At 36.8% G+C, this 16,027-nt stretch overlaps 1 protein-coding gene across 1 annotated transcript in view; it reads right to left on the reverse strand.

Moving 5' to 3' along the window:
• Positions 1 to 16,027, reverse strand: part of TTN (titin) — a 242,047-nt gene that overhangs the window by 69,453 nt on the left and 156,567 nt on the right. Inside the window, exons 80-112 of the mRNA XM_062004522.1 lie at positions 15,577 to 15,764; positions 15,265 to 15,379; positions 14,417 to 14,701; positions 13,969 to 14,120; positions 13,684 to 13,831; positions 13,375 to 13,552; positions 13,153 to 13,274; positions 12,764 to 13,051; positions 12,382 to 12,678; positions 12,084 to 12,270; positions 11,771 to 11,886; positions 11,378 to 11,677; positions 10,829 to 11,128; positions 10,631 to 10,736; positions 8,674 to 8,870; positions 8,271 to 8,576; positions 7,866 to 8,144; positions 7,124 to 7,423; positions 6,720 to 7,022; positions 6,248 to 6,622; positions 5,850 to 6,152; positions 5,193 to 5,492; positions 4,808 to 5,104; positions 4,419 to 4,703; positions 4,033 to 4,326; positions 3,342 to 3,641; positions 2,927 to 3,235; positions 2,646 to 2,836; positions 1,769 to 2,198; positions 956 to 1,264; positions 396 to 544; positions 270 to 302; positions 40 to 169 (exon numbers count right to left, since the gene is read on the reverse strand). Coding sequence (XP_061860506.1) covers positions 40 to 169; positions 270 to 302; positions 396 to 544; positions 956 to 1,264; positions 1,769 to 2,198; positions 2,646 to 2,836; positions 2,927 to 3,235; positions 3,342 to 3,641; positions 4,033 to 4,326; positions 4,419 to 4,703; positions 4,808 to 5,104; positions 5,193 to 5,492; positions 5,850 to 6,152; positions 6,248 to 6,622; positions 6,720 to 7,022; positions 7,124 to 7,423; positions 7,866 to 8,144; positions 8,271 to 8,576; positions 8,674 to 8,870; positions 10,631 to 10,736; positions 10,829 to 11,128; positions 11,378 to 11,677; positions 11,771 to 11,886; positions 12,084 to 12,270; positions 12,382 to 12,678; positions 12,764 to 13,051; positions 13,153 to 13,274; positions 13,375 to 13,552; positions 13,684 to 13,831; positions 13,969 to 14,120; positions 14,417 to 14,701; positions 15,265 to 15,379; positions 15,577 to 15,764 — 7,872 coding nt within the window. The remainder of the gene's footprint in view (positions 1 to 39; positions 170 to 269; positions 303 to 395; positions 545 to 955; positions 1,265 to 1,768; positions 2,199 to 2,645; positions 2,837 to 2,926; positions 3,236 to 3,341; positions 3,642 to 4,032; positions 4,327 to 4,418; positions 4,704 to 4,807; positions 5,105 to 5,192; positions 5,493 to 5,849; positions 6,153 to 6,247; positions 6,623 to 6,719; positions 7,023 to 7,123; positions 7,424 to 7,865; positions 8,145 to 8,270; positions 8,577 to 8,673; positions 8,871 to 10,630; positions 10,737 to 10,828; positions 11,129 to 11,377; positions 11,678 to 11,770; positions 11,887 to 12,083; positions 12,271 to 12,381; positions 12,679 to 12,763; positions 13,052 to 13,152; positions 13,275 to 13,374; positions 13,553 to 13,683; positions 13,832 to 13,968; positions 14,121 to 14,416; positions 14,702 to 15,264; positions 15,380 to 15,576; positions 15,765 to 16,027) is intronic.

Genomic DNA, 16,027 nt, shown 5'->3' on the forward strand with positions numbered 1-16,027 from the left:
AACCTAATATTTGAATACTTCAATATAAGTAAGCCATACCAAGCACATTGACTCTGACATGCACAGTTTTTTGTCCTGCTTTGTTCTTTGCTGTAATACTGTAGCGTCCAGAATGACTTCTGTTGCACTCAGGGATGATTATCACTGAACTTGTATCAGTTGCTTCCACCTGTGTATTATAGAAAGAAAGAGGAATTAAAGATCGATTTTGAACATTAAAAGTTTGAAAAATGCAACATTACTAAAATTACAAAAATTTTTTGCTTTACCTGAGCTTCTTCAGGTATGTTATGACCACCCTCCTATAAACAAAGGGAGATAATATAAATATAAAAGAGAATAGACTTAACTATCTAGAAACACAGGCAGAAAAAAAAGCCTTTTCTTTTACTAACCTTTGCTGCTGTTTTCGCTTTTCCTTCAAACTCCCAAAATGTTTTTGGAACTGGACGACCTTTGATAACAGCTGGAATTTTAATTGTTGTGCCAGCACGACAGGAGAGTAAATCCTGTGCTCCAACATCAAGGAAGATTTCTGGTTCCTCTGCAAAAATATTTAAATACATAGATTTTAAGAGCTACTGACAGTAAACTTCTTTGAGCATTGAGCTAAACCTCCCCACAAACATGCAGAATGATATTTATGAGAGAAAGATTGAGTATGCAAAAATGAAGCTGGAAAGGATCAGAATAGAACAATTTCTTGTATTCATTTCTTCATAAAATTCACATTATTTCCTTAGTATGACAGTAGGTGCTTATCTGTTTACTAATGAGTCCTGCCCTGACAGTGGTCATTATGATGCTCTGAGAAATGTCTATCATTTTTTTTTAACGTTTTTGCATGATTGTTTGCTTTGTTTTAATTTTGGCTTGCTTGGCATCCCGCTTGAACATTCACAGCAATAGATGACATTTAGTTATAAATACCTAAATTAATTCCCAAAACACTTACCTAGAATATCTTGCACAGGTATTTCTGATGTTGCAGGACTTGGTTCTGATTCTCCAGCAGCATTTACAGCTTTCACCCTAAATCGGTATTTTCTGAGCTCTTTCAAGTTGGGAATAACACATTCACAAGTAGGAAAGAGTTTGTCTCCTTCATTCACCTTCTTCCAGTCAGTACTACCTTCATCTTGCATTTCAACAATATATCCTTTTATAGGACTGCCACCATCCTTTTGTGGGGGCTTCCAGGCAAGAGCTACTGATGATTTGGTTTTGTCTTTGATCTCTGGGCAAGATGGTGGACCAGGTACAACTTGTAAAACGAGATCAAGCAAAAATTAGCTGAGAGTTAGTGTCTACCTAGATTTTTCTGAATAGTCTCTAGAAGAATGCAAGCATTTTAATTTTCTTCTGTCATACATACAGTGCATAGTCCTTGAACATGCATACTAATTATGTGTATAACATATATTATTAGAGATACTTAAGGTACACAGCATAAAGTTTGAATTATAACAATAAGCAAAATGATAGAAAAATCTAATTCTCAATTCAAGTTTATTTGTCAATGTTTGCAATGTTGTAGAAACACATGTTTAAGGTTCAGAGACAAGTTAAAAAATAATTTAAAGCAATTTTTTAAAAAAATTGTGAAAACCAGCATATCAGGAAAATACTTTGTGTCAATATACTCTTTATGGTTTAACAAAAACGCAGCACTGAATCAATAGTACTACACAGAATATAAATAATAGTAGCACATTTGATTCTGGTGTGATACAGTCCTTAAAAACAGTCATACAACTTATATACTTACATATGGGATCTGCTGCTAAGGCAGGATCTGATGGTTCACTAGGAGGGCCAATTCCAGCAAGATTTTCAGCCATAACTCTGAACTGATATTCAACACCTTCAGCCAAACGAAGTACATTGTACTCCAGGCCTTTTACCGATGGTTTTGTTACTGGAGCCCTGTTAACACGTGACCAGTAGACACCTCCCACCTCTCTCTTCTCCAACCAATAGCCAGTTATTGGGCTGCCACCATTGTCCAAAGGAGGCTCCCAAGACACTAACATTGATGATCTGGTGCAATTTGAAATTTTTGGTTTCCTGGGAGGGCCAGGGAGGCCATAGGGATCCTTAATAACAACTTTTTCTGAAAGGCATTCATCACTTATTCCATATTTGTTTACAGCACGGACTCTAAATTGATATTTTTCATTTGTTGTAAGGTTCCAGACCTGAAAAATAAGATTTAAAACAATACTTAGCTACTTTTATATTAAACTTATCTGAGTTATGCAGTGGTTTTTGCTTTGGTCTTGGAATCTTGTTGATATACCTATGATTACATACTACACAGCTGTATGTAATGCCCTAGGGATATCTTATTTTATGTGCATAGGATCAAACATAAATAAAAATGTCATCATGTTTGCTTTTGTAGTTGATAAAGCTATGAACAATGCCTGAAAAATGGAAAGGAAGATGTCTTCTAAACTCAGTTGAGATTAATTAGCAAAAGAGAGCAATTTCTTTTATTGTGTTTTATCACATGAGGAAAACACACATTCATCCAGTAATTCTGGAGTCTAAATGAAGCATGATCACAGGAATCTATGAAAGTCTAAGTTTTCTTTAGGTGAGTACTATCCTAAATTGTGTAATGAAGATATTTTATAAATTACCCCAAATCTTCTTTCAACAGCACTTTTTGAGACTTCTTCCCAGTCAGCTTTCTTCTTACTAGCATCACGTTTCTCAATAATGTAATGGGTAATTTCACTGCCACCATTATCAAGAGGCGCATCCCATGTTAAGTAACATGATTCTGCTTTAATGTCAGAAACAGCAAGATTTCTTGGTGGAGAAGGACGATCTGTGTGAAGGCAAAACAGCATAGAAGTATGATAAGAAATGGACAAAAGCATTTTCTTAGTTGTAATTTTATTAAAAGTTGCATCCTTACCATACACTTCAACATGTACATTGCGAAACGCAGTGCCAAGACGATTGGAAGCTCTTACGGTGTAAGTGCCTTTATCATCCCTCACTGTTACAGGCAGGATAAGTTCAGTTTTTGCCTCACTTCTAGATACTTCTTCCTTGGTTATCTTAAGTGCACTGGATGTTTGGTCAATTAAAACTTCATTCTTGTCCCATTCAATCTTTGGCATTGGCAGACCAGTCACATCAGCAGGAATATTAACTGGTTCTCCTGCCTTCACTTTGATAGTATCTCCTCTCACAGCCAAGCGTAATGTAACAGTTGGAGGTACTGAAAACAAGAAGGAAAATGCCAGAGTGAAGATGGGAATGAAACAGAGTAATTGCCTTGCAGTGTTATGGAGATATTTGTATGTGTTTCTTTAAAGCAGATATACCTTCATCATCTTGTATAACTACATTGAGGGGTAATGATGGTTCACTTTCTCCAATAGCATTGACAGCTTTGACACGGAATTCATACATATGAAGTTCATCAAGGTTTTCAACAAGAAGAGATGTTTTTGGACAGAGTCTAGCATTAACTCTTTCATACTCTTTTGAATCATGTCTCCTCTTCTCAACAATATAGCCTAAGACAGGACTGCCGCCATCACTACGTGGAGGCTTCCAGTCAAGTGTAATGGTTGACTTTGTCCTTTCTGTGTACATGAACCTCTCAGGTGCTGTTGGAGGACCTATTAATACAGATGAATAATAAATTTAATTAAAAAAAGAGGGAATTTTTAATCATATGGACACAGTAGCTCTGGCTTTTATAAGCCATAGTTTTTGTATGCAAATTATCTGTTTATGATTATGGATAATACAAAGCTTCTCATGTATGTGGATAAAAAGTAACAAGTAGTGTCTCAGTAGATATCAGTATTTTGTTACATAAAAAAATCATAGCTTTTCAGAACTGATCGAGAGATCTGATTAAAGTAATTAATCTGAGGCAGAAGTCTTATCCAAATTGTAGAAAAGTAGATAGACTATCTGTACAAGAGGCAATCCATACAACAATATCAGTTTACAAACATGTAATTAAAAATTGATTTAAAGGTCCCATAAAATTAGTCATCTTACCTAATGGATCCACTGCAAGAATGGGTCCAATTTCAACGGGTGGGCCAGTACCAAACTTGTTCTTTGCACTAACACGGAATTTATATTCCTGCCCTTCAATTAGACCTGTAATATCACATTTAGACCTCTCTGTGTCTACAGCTAGTCTCCATGTATGCATTTTAGCATCCTTCCTTTCGACAATGAAGCCTATGATATCACTGCCACCATCATCTTCAGGATCAGACCAATTAAGCAAACACATCTTTCTGTTTGTGACCACTGGCTTTAAGTCAAGGACTGGCCCAGGAACATCTGAAAAACAAAATAAAATAAGTAGGATAAAGCCTAAAGATTATCCTACCAAAAAGAAATGTTCAGAAGATTTCAGAAAATATTTTTCTTACCAAATACTTCTACTCTGGTTCCTGCAGATTTGGAACCACTGCTATTGGTAGCAGTAATCACATATCTTCCATGGTCTTTTCTCAATGCATTCTTAATGGTTAACTCAGATTTTGTGCCAACATTTTCAATAACAACTCGATCTTTGTCTAATTCACCCTCCTCCACAGTCCATTCAATGGTGGGAGTAGGACGTCCCGTCACAGTAGCAGGTATTTTAATAGTTTTCCCAGCCATTACCTGAATGCCTGCCTTGACAGAAACATCCAGCTCAACAGTGGGAGGCTCTGCAGGAGAGAGAGAAACAGGTCATTAGCTCATGGGAGAGATTCAAATCTACCCTCTAAGCAGTTGGACATTTCTTGAAAATAAACTAAAGCAATTGCCGTACCTTTAGGTTCTGCAACTGTTGTAGGTTCAGTTTCACCAGGTGGTCCTTCACCAGCTGCATTAAGTGCAGTAACACGGAGTTTATAGTCTGCCCCTTCTCTGACTTCTTTAACAGTATACTGTTGAACCTTAATGGGTTTCTCTGTGCAGCGTGACCACTCATTTACTCCCATCAGTTGCTTGTATACATGGTAACCAGTGATATCTCCACCACCGTTATATACAGGAGGTTCCCATTCTAACTCAATAGAAGTTGAGCTTGTATCAGCGACCCTCGGAATTGGTGGACCAGGAGGCACTATAAATAAATAAGTGGAAATTAAAATTAAAGGCTAAGAATCTTATTCTGTCATCTGTCTGCTATTAGCTTTTGTTAAGCTACTTACTTATTGGATCCTGTGCAGTTTTTGGATCTGAAGGTGGACTAAATTTACCAGGGCCAGCTGCATTTTCAGCACATACTCTAAAGATGTAGGTTAATCCTTCCAACAGTCCTTCAACTTTTATTTCCAGAGCATTCACAAGGTTCCTGTTGACCCGAGCCCAATGAGTACTATTAATTTCACGTTTTTCAATCCAATATCCTATGATTGGGCTGCCATTGTCTTTTGGTTCATTCCATTTAACCAACATACTGTTACTGGTAACATCTTGTACATCAGGCTTATTAGGTGGATCTGGTGGAGCTGAAAAGAAGAATCATAGTTTTGTCAGCATTTCTGTCTTCAGAGCTTTCTCAAAGCTAAGAGAGATCTAATGTATGAGAAATGATTAATTTTAACTCACGGTTTTTCTACTTTCTGCAATCACTAATTAAACTTGCAGAGAGAACTCTTTTGATAAGAATATTAGTCTTTTGAACATAGATAATGTCACTATTCATATGTTAAATGTTTTAAGTGTAAAGTTTTATGACACATTGTCATTCTTATTTCTCAAGTTTCTTTTGGGAAACGTTAATATAGATGAAGCTCAGTATTCTAAGAGTCTGTGTAGTTTAAACTATTTTTCAGAGAATGTTTTATTTCAATAGTAAAACTTACAGAAAGGGTCTTTTGCTGTCATTGGCTTTGAAACACATGGTGGCCCTAATCCAACTCTATTTTCAGCAAATACACGGAAGAGATATTCTTTTCCTTCAATCAGTTTCATTACATGGAATTTGCAATGTCTGAGCGTTGAACTGACAGTGACCCAACCCATTTCAGCTTTTGTATTGTCTTTCTTTTCCAGTACATAGTTTAGGATTTCACTTCCACCATCATCAAGGGGAGGCTCCCACTTGCAAATAACAGAATTTTTCCTCACATCTTCAAATACAAAGTTAACTGGAGGCCCGGGTGTATCTGTTGGGAAAGCAAGAAAAGTGATGAGTACTCATCTCATTCACTTATGCAGTACTCTGAACAAGTAAATTTGTTTGAGTACATCAGTTACGTACCTAACACATTGACTTCACATGAGGCTTTTGCAACACCATGATCATTTTCCACTTTAATTGTAAAAGTGCCGTGGTCATCTCTGATGGAGTCACGAATTGACAACACCGATTCTCCTTCTTTATGGTTGTCTATACTCATACGTTCTGGCAGTGAAAGGTGGAAAGGTTTCTCTTCTTCCTCTTCACCCTTCTTTTTCCTTGTATATGTTGTTACTCTCTTTTTTATTTCCTCTGGTCTGACAACTTCATTATTCCTCAGCCAAGTGATAGATGGATAAGGTGACCCTGAAATATGTGCCTCAAGTATAATCTCATCACCTCTCTTTACCTCCAGACCAGACTGTAGGTTTGCAGCAAGAAAAACTTTTGGAGCCTCTGTAATAACACAGAATGATAAATGGAAAGTAGAATCCTCCAATATGTTTGGGGATGTATGGCAAGAACTACAAACAATCAAATGAGCAACTCATACCAATAGGATCCACAGCTTTCACGAAAGGAGTAATCCGAGAAGGCTCACTGATGCCAGCAGCATTTTCAGCACGAACACGAAACTGATATTCCTTTCCTTCCTCAAGACCTTTCACTGTGTAAGTTAATAGGGGTACCAGATAGTCATTGCATCTCTGCCATCTCTCCTTGCCCTTTTCAAGCTTCTCTATTATATATCCCATAATCTTGCTTCCACCATCAAACAGCGGTGGTTTCCATGTAAGCGTTACTGATTTTGATGTTGGATTATGGACCTCAAGGTCAATAGGAGGATCTGGAGGCTCTGTGGAAAAGTAGTATAAGAGGGATCATATGAGACAAGAAAGTATGATATTTTTAAAAAATTCAGTTTTTTAGATTACTTAATAGTAAAAAAAGCCTTACGTTTTGGATCTTCTGCAATGATCGGGTTTCTTAGTTCAAGATATTCACCTCCTCCAATCTTATTGACTGCTTTAACACGGAAGTAATATTCGCAGTTTGGGATTAGGTCTTTGACTTGCCATGAAAGCTTATTTTCCCCAGACATGACTGGGATATATGTTCTCCGACCAGCTTCTCTGCGTTCCAGAACATAATGAAGTATAGGAGTACCACCATCAAAGTCTGGAGGCTCCCAGGATACTTTGCAAGAATTCTTAGTTACTTCACTTGCCTTAATGTCTTTACACTGTCCAGGTGGACCTGTTTGAAATAAAAATAATAAATTTACTTAACTAATTAGATGAGAAACTGTATTCCTATAAATATGAAAATAAATTGCATCTCTTTGCTTTGTACAAAGAAAATGACATGCACAAATGTTGGCTACATATCATATACCAATTTATATTGCAAAAGGTGAAAAATGTTCACAATTTGTATTGGATTTGTAATATTTTTAATTATTTATAATTATTGGTCTTTGAGAAGCCATTGACTTGTTAGACTTTGGGGTAAAGGTTTAGGTTTTTAAATTTTTTAAAATTTTTTTTAGCACTAATATCTTTATGACTATCTACATGTGTCTGAGTTTAAATGATTCCTTGACATGGCAGAAATTGGATTTTTTTAGTACTTTCTTTTGTCAGCTGCAAAGCTTAGGTGAGGATAAATATCTTTCTTAGAACAGCAGAAGAGTAGTTACCTATGACTTTGACATTGACTGAGCCAGTTGTAGATGCCAGCTTGTTCTCCAATGTGATAGTATAAACACCAGCATCAGCATGAACACTGTCTATGACTTCAAGCAATGCAGAGGTGTAGTCACTCTTCATTGTTGTTCTGTCACCAGCTTTCAACTCTTTTCCATCTTTGTGCCATGTTATAGTTGGGGATGGAACAGCTCTGAAGGGTATTGGAATACTTAATTTCTGTCCTTTAACAACAACAATGTCACGAGTTTTTAGGTCAATGGTTGGATTACCTGTAACAGTAAATGCAATATTACTAGAAAGTTACCACACTATTCTTTTTTTACACTTATGCAGATATTTTTTGGGGGGTTTTTTGTTGGTTTTTTTTTTTTTAAAAAAAAAGAATCTGTTCTTACAATCTGGGTCCTTGGTAACAACTTTTTCCGAGATGTCTGATGGCTCACTAGCTCCAACAGCATTGACAGCTCTGACTCTCAGCACATATTCCTTGTCTGGAACAACACCTTCCTCCACTTTGCATTTTAGATCTTTTATTGGACGAGAGTTTATTCGCATCCATTTTTCTGTTCCTGCTTCACACATCTCAACATTATATCCAATAATAGGGCTTCCCCCATTCTTCTCTGGTGGTTTCCACGCAATACAAATGTGGTTTCGACCTGCATCTGTGACATGTAAATCCTGAGGAGGTGAAGGAGGGCCTGCAGAAATAGAAAATAATTGTGTTACTTTTCTCACAAAGTATCAGTTCTATACTGCTTCCATAATCTATATGCTGTATATTACACTACAACTTACTTGTTGGATCTTCAATATGAATGAGGTCAGTTGGCTCACTGGGATGACCACAGCCAGCTTCATTTTCTGCACGAACCTGGAACTGTACATCTGTTCCTTCAATAACATCAGTCACTCTGTAATTGCAGTCTGGACCAGCTGTCTTGCCAGCTTTTACCCAGCGAGTGGCTAGTTTCTCTTTCTTTTCAATAACGTATCTGAAGAAATTGGGGAAAATGCCATCAGACACTTGAAATATGAACACTTCAGACTTCTTGCTCAATAAAATAGATAAAAAAGTTTTGCTAATGGAAAAGGAGAGAGTCATGGGTGACAAGACACAACAAACTTTACTTCACACATCAGTCATCTAGTCCTGATAGGTCTTGAATATAATAGGGCAGACATTACTGACAGATCCAACTCTGAAAAACAGTTCCTGAATCTCTGTGTTCTCTCTCAGGTTTTAGAAAGCTGCAAAGGTAAAAGAACCTCTAAGCTGTAATTGTGTCTTTTCTAGATGGATCTCAGTGGTTAGTCCAATGGGAATATTGGTAGATACTATCTTTGAGTTACTCAGCTGCCTAAATTCTGCCCATGATAGGCTATGGGAACATAATGCAAATTAAGAGACTTCTGTTGCTTCAGATAGATCTCTGTTGGTTTTTTCTTACTGTGAATCAGAAGGAGAGGAAAAGTGAGAATATAATGACAAAAAATCTAACTGACATTCAAGGTGAATGTCAGAGGACAGACATTTGTGAAGGACATGTTGCACTTTGTCATTTGTCTCAAACCTTATCCATGGCATTTTCTTCTTGGCTGTGCATGTGAGGAGATGTGTGCTGGTGCTATGGGCAACCAAAGATAGACAAAGAAGTTGAAAGCAAAGGATGTCTTGTGATTGCAAAAGTAGTCACAGGATGGGTGTGATTGCGAAAGAGCCAAAGAAACGTGCAGAGATATGTCATGGAACAAGTGCAAAGGAAGTGAGTAAACTGGTCAGGCCCATTTGAGCCCCTTGATGCCTAAGCAGAAGCCAGACATGAAATGCGCCTGCTACATGAGCTCTGTAAAGGTGTTGTGTAGGATACCAGCTTTCTAGCAGTGATGATAGGTGGAACGATGGAATGAAAAGCCATGAAACAGTCCTATAAAAGTCTCACCAAATTGAGACTCGGTCTCTTGTTCTTTCACTTTCTCCTGACACCTAGAATGATGGAGGATGTGGCTCTATGGGATGTCGCTGGACCCACAGTGGTGGCTATCTCTCATATTTTTTACCTGACTGCTTGCTTATTTTCTGCCTTTCCTATCTTTCTTACTCTATCCTCTCCTTTCCCTTAATAAAACTGGGCAATCTGATGATCAACATCTAACTTCGTTTGTGTTTTAACCTTGCTCAGGGGTAATTGGCAAAACTTTTCCTCAATCCACAGTTGTGGAATGAGACAGTATTTTAGAAACTCGAGTAAAGAACAAGTTAGAAGCAACCCAAAGGAATAAGCCAGTCTGTCTGAAAACTGTAGTAAAGAACAGAATGAACAGAAAGGAGATGATGCTTCATCTTTGCTGAGAGTATGCATTTTGAATGAGAAACTAAGGCAGAAGGAAAAGGTAACAATATTACTTGGTAGATGGATCCAAGTGGCTACAACTTTGGAGGAACTGGAAACTATGGTTTCATTAATTATTTTTTAATTTTATATATAGTTCAATGTAAACTGATTTAATTAGATGCTTTGAGAATGTTAATATACATGCATTGTTCTTACACGTTATGTTATTTATGTTAGTATAATTTCCACATACTAAAATCAAACCCTTGATAGATTTGAATATATGGCTTCTCTTTTACATCAATCCACTTCTTTTTAAAATAAAACAGATCAATTTAAAATGTACATATTTTGACAGAAATGTCTTAATTCACAAAAAGATCTACAGGAAACACTACACAAACTTAAAACAACCTAACCTTTGGATCGGTCTGCCACCATCATTCTTAGGTGGTTCCCATTTCAAATCAACATGACCTTTTGTCACTTCAACTATTGTAAGAGCATACGGAGGCCCAGGGGTTGCTAAAATAAAAAATGTACACATTAGATAAATAGGAAAGCCTTACATGTGAGCTGTTTCTACTGATCACTCACTAAGCAAATCTGAAACTTACTGAAAGTGTCTTTAGCAAGCACTGAATCTTCAATTTCACAATAGTCACTCTGTCCAATGGCATTTTCAGCAGCCACACGGAACACATATAATGACCCTTCAGTCAGTGGGCTCACTGTGTACTTGGTATCTTTCACTGTTGTATCAACTGTCTGCCAGCCTTTTCGCCTTACATCTCTCTTTTCAACAATGTAGTTGGTAATTGGGGAACCCCCATCTTTTTCTGGTACTGTCCATTTAAGATCTGCTGTGTTTTTAGTAATATTAATAACCTCAAGCCACCGAGGGGGTGAAGGAGGATCTGTAAAATGGAAAAAGATGGTAAAACAGGTTAGTATATTTCTCTTCAAAGACCTTGTAAGAAAGGGGATACACCAAAACCATTAAACCTATATTTTCATATCTCAAGCAGGGCAATTTTAATATTTCATAAGCCTTTCATAAGCCTTCCAAGAGTTCACTTGGTACCTACAAAGACAGCCATACATGAGGCTTTTTTAAAGAAAGACTATGTATTTGCAGTAGCAGAATGTTCTGAAATAATACTTACAGAGCCTCTCCTTGCACAGCACAGGGTCACTAGGTTCACTGGGTTCACTCTCTCCAGCCTTGTTCACAGCTCTTACACGGAATGAATATTCTTGTGTCTCCATAAGCCCTTTGAGGAAATGTTCAGTTGTGGGAACTCCTTCAGCCACTCTCACCCATTCATCTGTTCCAGTCTTTAATAGTTCAATGACATAAGATTCAATCTTTGCCCCTCCATCATGTTCTGGCTTTGTCCAGTTCAGGAATAGTGAGGTCTTGCCAATATCTTTCACAGTTGGCTTTCCAGGAGGCCATGGTGGATCTAGACAGGAGTCCGGTATTAATTATGTGATTGAAAACAATTTTTTTTTAAAATTGTTGTTAACTTAAACTATTAGAAATGTGCTTATCATACCAATCGGGTCTTTCACTAAGATTGGCTCTGTCTCCTTGCTTGGTTTTCCAGGTCCTGCAAGATTCTCTGCTAAGACACGGAACTTATATTTTTTCTTATTTGTAAGACCTTTAACTCTGTAAATAAAAATTAAAAGAGATAATTCACTTTTCTGTTAAGACATTCTTCTTTAAAACTAATTATCAAAATAAGTACATCACTAGATGTTATAGAAGCAAGGGAAAGAAGAGTAAGCATGTTGTAAAACTTGTTCAAAGGCTACTGTTACATTTTTATATCTCTGTGACCTATTTCAGACTGACTATTATCTTACTTGAATGTTGTATCTTTCACTGGCATTTTGTTGCATTTTATCCATTTGTCCTGCTCAGGATCATATCTTTCAACCCAGTAGCCAGTTATAGGGCTTCCACCATCTTCATCTGGTTCATTCCATGTTAAAGTGACTGAGTCTTTAGTGACCTCTGTAGGCTTCAGACCTGTTGGAGGGCCTGGTGGATCTGTATAAATGAATATATTTAAAAAAAAAAAACAAAGCAAAATAATCACAGATATGTTTGTTTCCCCTGTTAAAATATTGAAAACAGATGACATTAATTTAATTAACTAACCGAATGAATATTTTGCAATGATGGGGTTACATTGTGCCGGCTCTCCTATACCATACTTGTTCTCGGCACTGACTCGGAACACATATTCTTTATGAGGAGTCAAATTGGTAGCTCTGAATTTTGTATCCTTAATAGTTGATGACAACTTGTGCCATATTTCACTGTCTGTAGCTCTTTTCTCAAGGACATAGTTGGTAATTTTAGAACCTCCATCATCTCGTGGAGGATTCCATGTCAGAAGGCAGGATTCATTAGTGATTTCTGATACATCAAATGCAGCTGGTGGACCAGGTTTATCTGTAGAGGACAAGATGAGAATGTTAGTCTTCTGCTTAGGTGGTTCAGTACATTACTAATGACTTTTAGTAAAATACATGCATACCAAGAACATTGACTTCAACAACAGCAGTAGCACGTCCACTAGAATTTACAGCCTCTATAATATAGGTTCCACTGTCACTCCTCTTGCTGTCTGTAATAGTGACTGTAGAATGGTTAGGTTTTGTTTCAATGGTGATTCTGTCATCAGGTCTCAAAATTTTGTCAGCCTTGGTCCAAGTAATCTGGGGTTCAGGCTTTCCAGTTACTTTAGCTGGCAGCTCAATTTTAGTTCCAGCTTTCACAGTCAGTCCAGCAAGAAGTTTCACGTCTAAGAAAATTTCTGGAGCCTCTGATTTAGGAGAGAATAAAAATGTTATTATAGAAACAGATTTCAGAGACTAGTAAAAATATTGTAAAAATGCAGCTATTCCAATTCAGTGATCCAATTACCTTTTGCATCAATGGCCTGAATATCATCTGTTGGTTTACTTGGCTTGCTAGCCCCTATTCTGTTCAAAGCCTTAACTCGATATGCATACCACTCTCCTTCTTTGAGTTTTGTTACTTCCATTCTGTTTGTTAAAATAAAATAAAATAAAAAAATCATATTTAAAGTTGTGGGGAGGGCGTAGTTAGTGGAAAAGATAGACTTTCTGATGTTGATTTACTTACTTTGTCTCAATAACAGGCTCCCCACATATTTCCCATTTGTCTGTGCCACGTTGGGATTTTTCTACCAGATAACCCTTAATGCGGGCACCACCATCATATTTGGGAGGGTCCCATGTTAGGAAGATTCCTTTTGATGTTGGATTTCTCCATTTAACATTCTCTGGTGGATCAGGCACCGCTATTAAAAGTTGAAAACATTTAGGTCTTAGAAATCAGTTGAAGAATGGTATTCTTTTTACATCTTATTTTGAAGAAAATCAACAAGATTTCAGAAAAAGAAAATCTGCAAAAATGTGAAAGTTGACTCACTTGCTGGTGCTGACATATTTACAGGTTCATCAATGTATGCTGGTTCTCCTGGGCCACATTTGTTGCATGCAGAAACTCTTAATAAATATTCTTTTCCTTGGATGAGGTCAGGTACAGTGAACTCTTGGTCAACAACATGATCCATAACCTAAAGAGAAAGAAGGGTCCAATGTGTTTGTAAAATTTATTTCCAAAGACCAATTACCAAAGGAAGACACAAAATTTGGTAGTACATGTGGAAACAATATAGCAATCAGAAATTGAAATGAAAAAGAAGGAACCTACTTTGCTCCATGTTTTCCGGCTTACTTCACGTTTTTCAATTATATAGCCAGTAACTGGACTTCCACCATCATCTTCTGGAGGCTCCCATGACAGTTGCACTGTATTCTTGATTATGTCTAAAACTTTAAGTTCTCTTGGTGCACTTGGACGATCTAGAAATCAAAGACATTTTATGAATTATTTTGTAACTGGAGTTTGACAGATAATCTCCACGTAATGTATTTCCCAGAAGACTTACTCTTCAAAACCATTCCTTATTAAAGAGTAAAGTTGGATATTGAAAACCAGAAAAGTAGTCTTTTTGGAGAGTGGGTTTTTAGTTTTTTGTTATATTTTAATATACTTAGTTTACTATGAGTTGTGTGGTGGATCCACATCATTAACCTAATTAGATTTTAGCAAGACAAATATGGAACCTTCTTGCTAAAATATATATATGTCAGCTTACCAATGACATTAACATCAATTTCTCCTGATACAGATGACACAGGGTTTTCTAATGTTAAGGAATAAATTCCCTTGTCTGGACGTTCACTTGGAGTAATTACAAGTTCTGCAAACAATGCAGTAGTCTTGATTGTTACACGGTCTCCCTCTTCTAAGACTTGCTCCCCAAAAGACCATATGGCAGTTGGCACAGGGTAGCCAGTGATAGGAACACGGATCTTGATTGGCTCTGGAACAATAACTTCCAGCCCATCTTTAAATGCACTTAGGTCCATTGTAGGTTCAACTGAAAAAAGCAGAAAATATATTTGATGAAATATTTTCAGATGTTCTGAATACGTCTAATGGTCGCTGTGTTAAGAGGCTGGTTCTGACTGTATCTCAGACTGCAGGCTGGAATTGTCTAGGCCTAGTTATAGCTTATCATTCCCTACTTCTGGCTAAACATTTTTTAGAAGTATATGAGATGATAAGACAGCTTGGTAGTATTAAGTGGGAGATCTAACTTGCTGTTTAATATAAAATCTTTGTGTTGTTTTAATTTTTTGGGTTTTTTTAGGTTTTCTGTGCCTTTGTCTCCTTTTGTTTCCTCCCACCTTCCACAAAGCTAGGTCAGGAGGCAAAAGGCCATGCCTCGCTCTTAAGCAAGCTAATAGGTACCTAATAGTATAGATAATTATCTGCAAAATTCTTAATGGAGGAGAAATAGCTCAGAGTCCCAAAGTTTTAGGGCTCTTTATAATGGTTGCCATCACAGTTATCTGGTGAAAAGTATACATATTATCCCCAAGATGTACTTCAACTGTGTATCTTATTTGGATTATCATTAACAAATAGCACATGGCTTACCGAATGTATCATCTGCAGTTAATGGCCCAATAGCCTCTGCTGGGTCAGACACACCAGCTGCATTTTCTGCTGACACTCTGTAGTAATAACTGGATCCTGGTTTCAATCCAGTTACCTAAAAAGCATAAATAATAATTTATTAAATAGATATATTTAATATTATAACATTTATTTATTATAACATCACAAATATTATGTTATAAATTTATCTATAAATTTATAAATATTATTATATTTAAATATAATATTAGAAGTAATATTAAGGATGATTCACACATTTTGAGTATTTTGTTGATGAACAGAACATCTTACCTTAAAAGTAAGAGCGGGTACTAGTTTTGGGTTGCAGCGAATCCACTTATCTGTTCCTTCTTCTTTCCTTTCAACAATATAGCCTAAGACTGGACTTCCTCCATCATTCAGAGGAGGTTCCCAAGTGAGTTGCACTGATGTCTTAGTTTGATCTGAATGATCAAGGTTAATGGGAGGACTTGGTCTCTCTGAAAAGAGTTTGAGAGAAATACATTTTCACAAATGATCAGGGAGTATTGTTCTTCATATCAGCTGTCTACACTTTAAAGTACTCTTTTAAAAGCCTTTTCATAGTTTTTTTCTAAATAATTTTTTTTAAAAATTGAGATTGGGTCCTAATTTCACAGCAAAAATATATGGAGTTCTTACTGAACCAAATGGTAGGAATGTACTCTTGATATTTTTGAAGGAGAAAAGTAAGAAAAATCTGACTGCAATTGGTATTTGCCAC

This window comes from Colius striatus, chromosome 11 (genome assembly GCF_028858725.1).
Source record: "Colius striatus isolate bColStr4 chromosome 11, bColStr4.1.hap1, whole genome shotgun sequence".
NCBI lineage: Eukaryota > Metazoa > Chordata > Aves > Coliiformes > Coliidae > Colius > Colius striatus.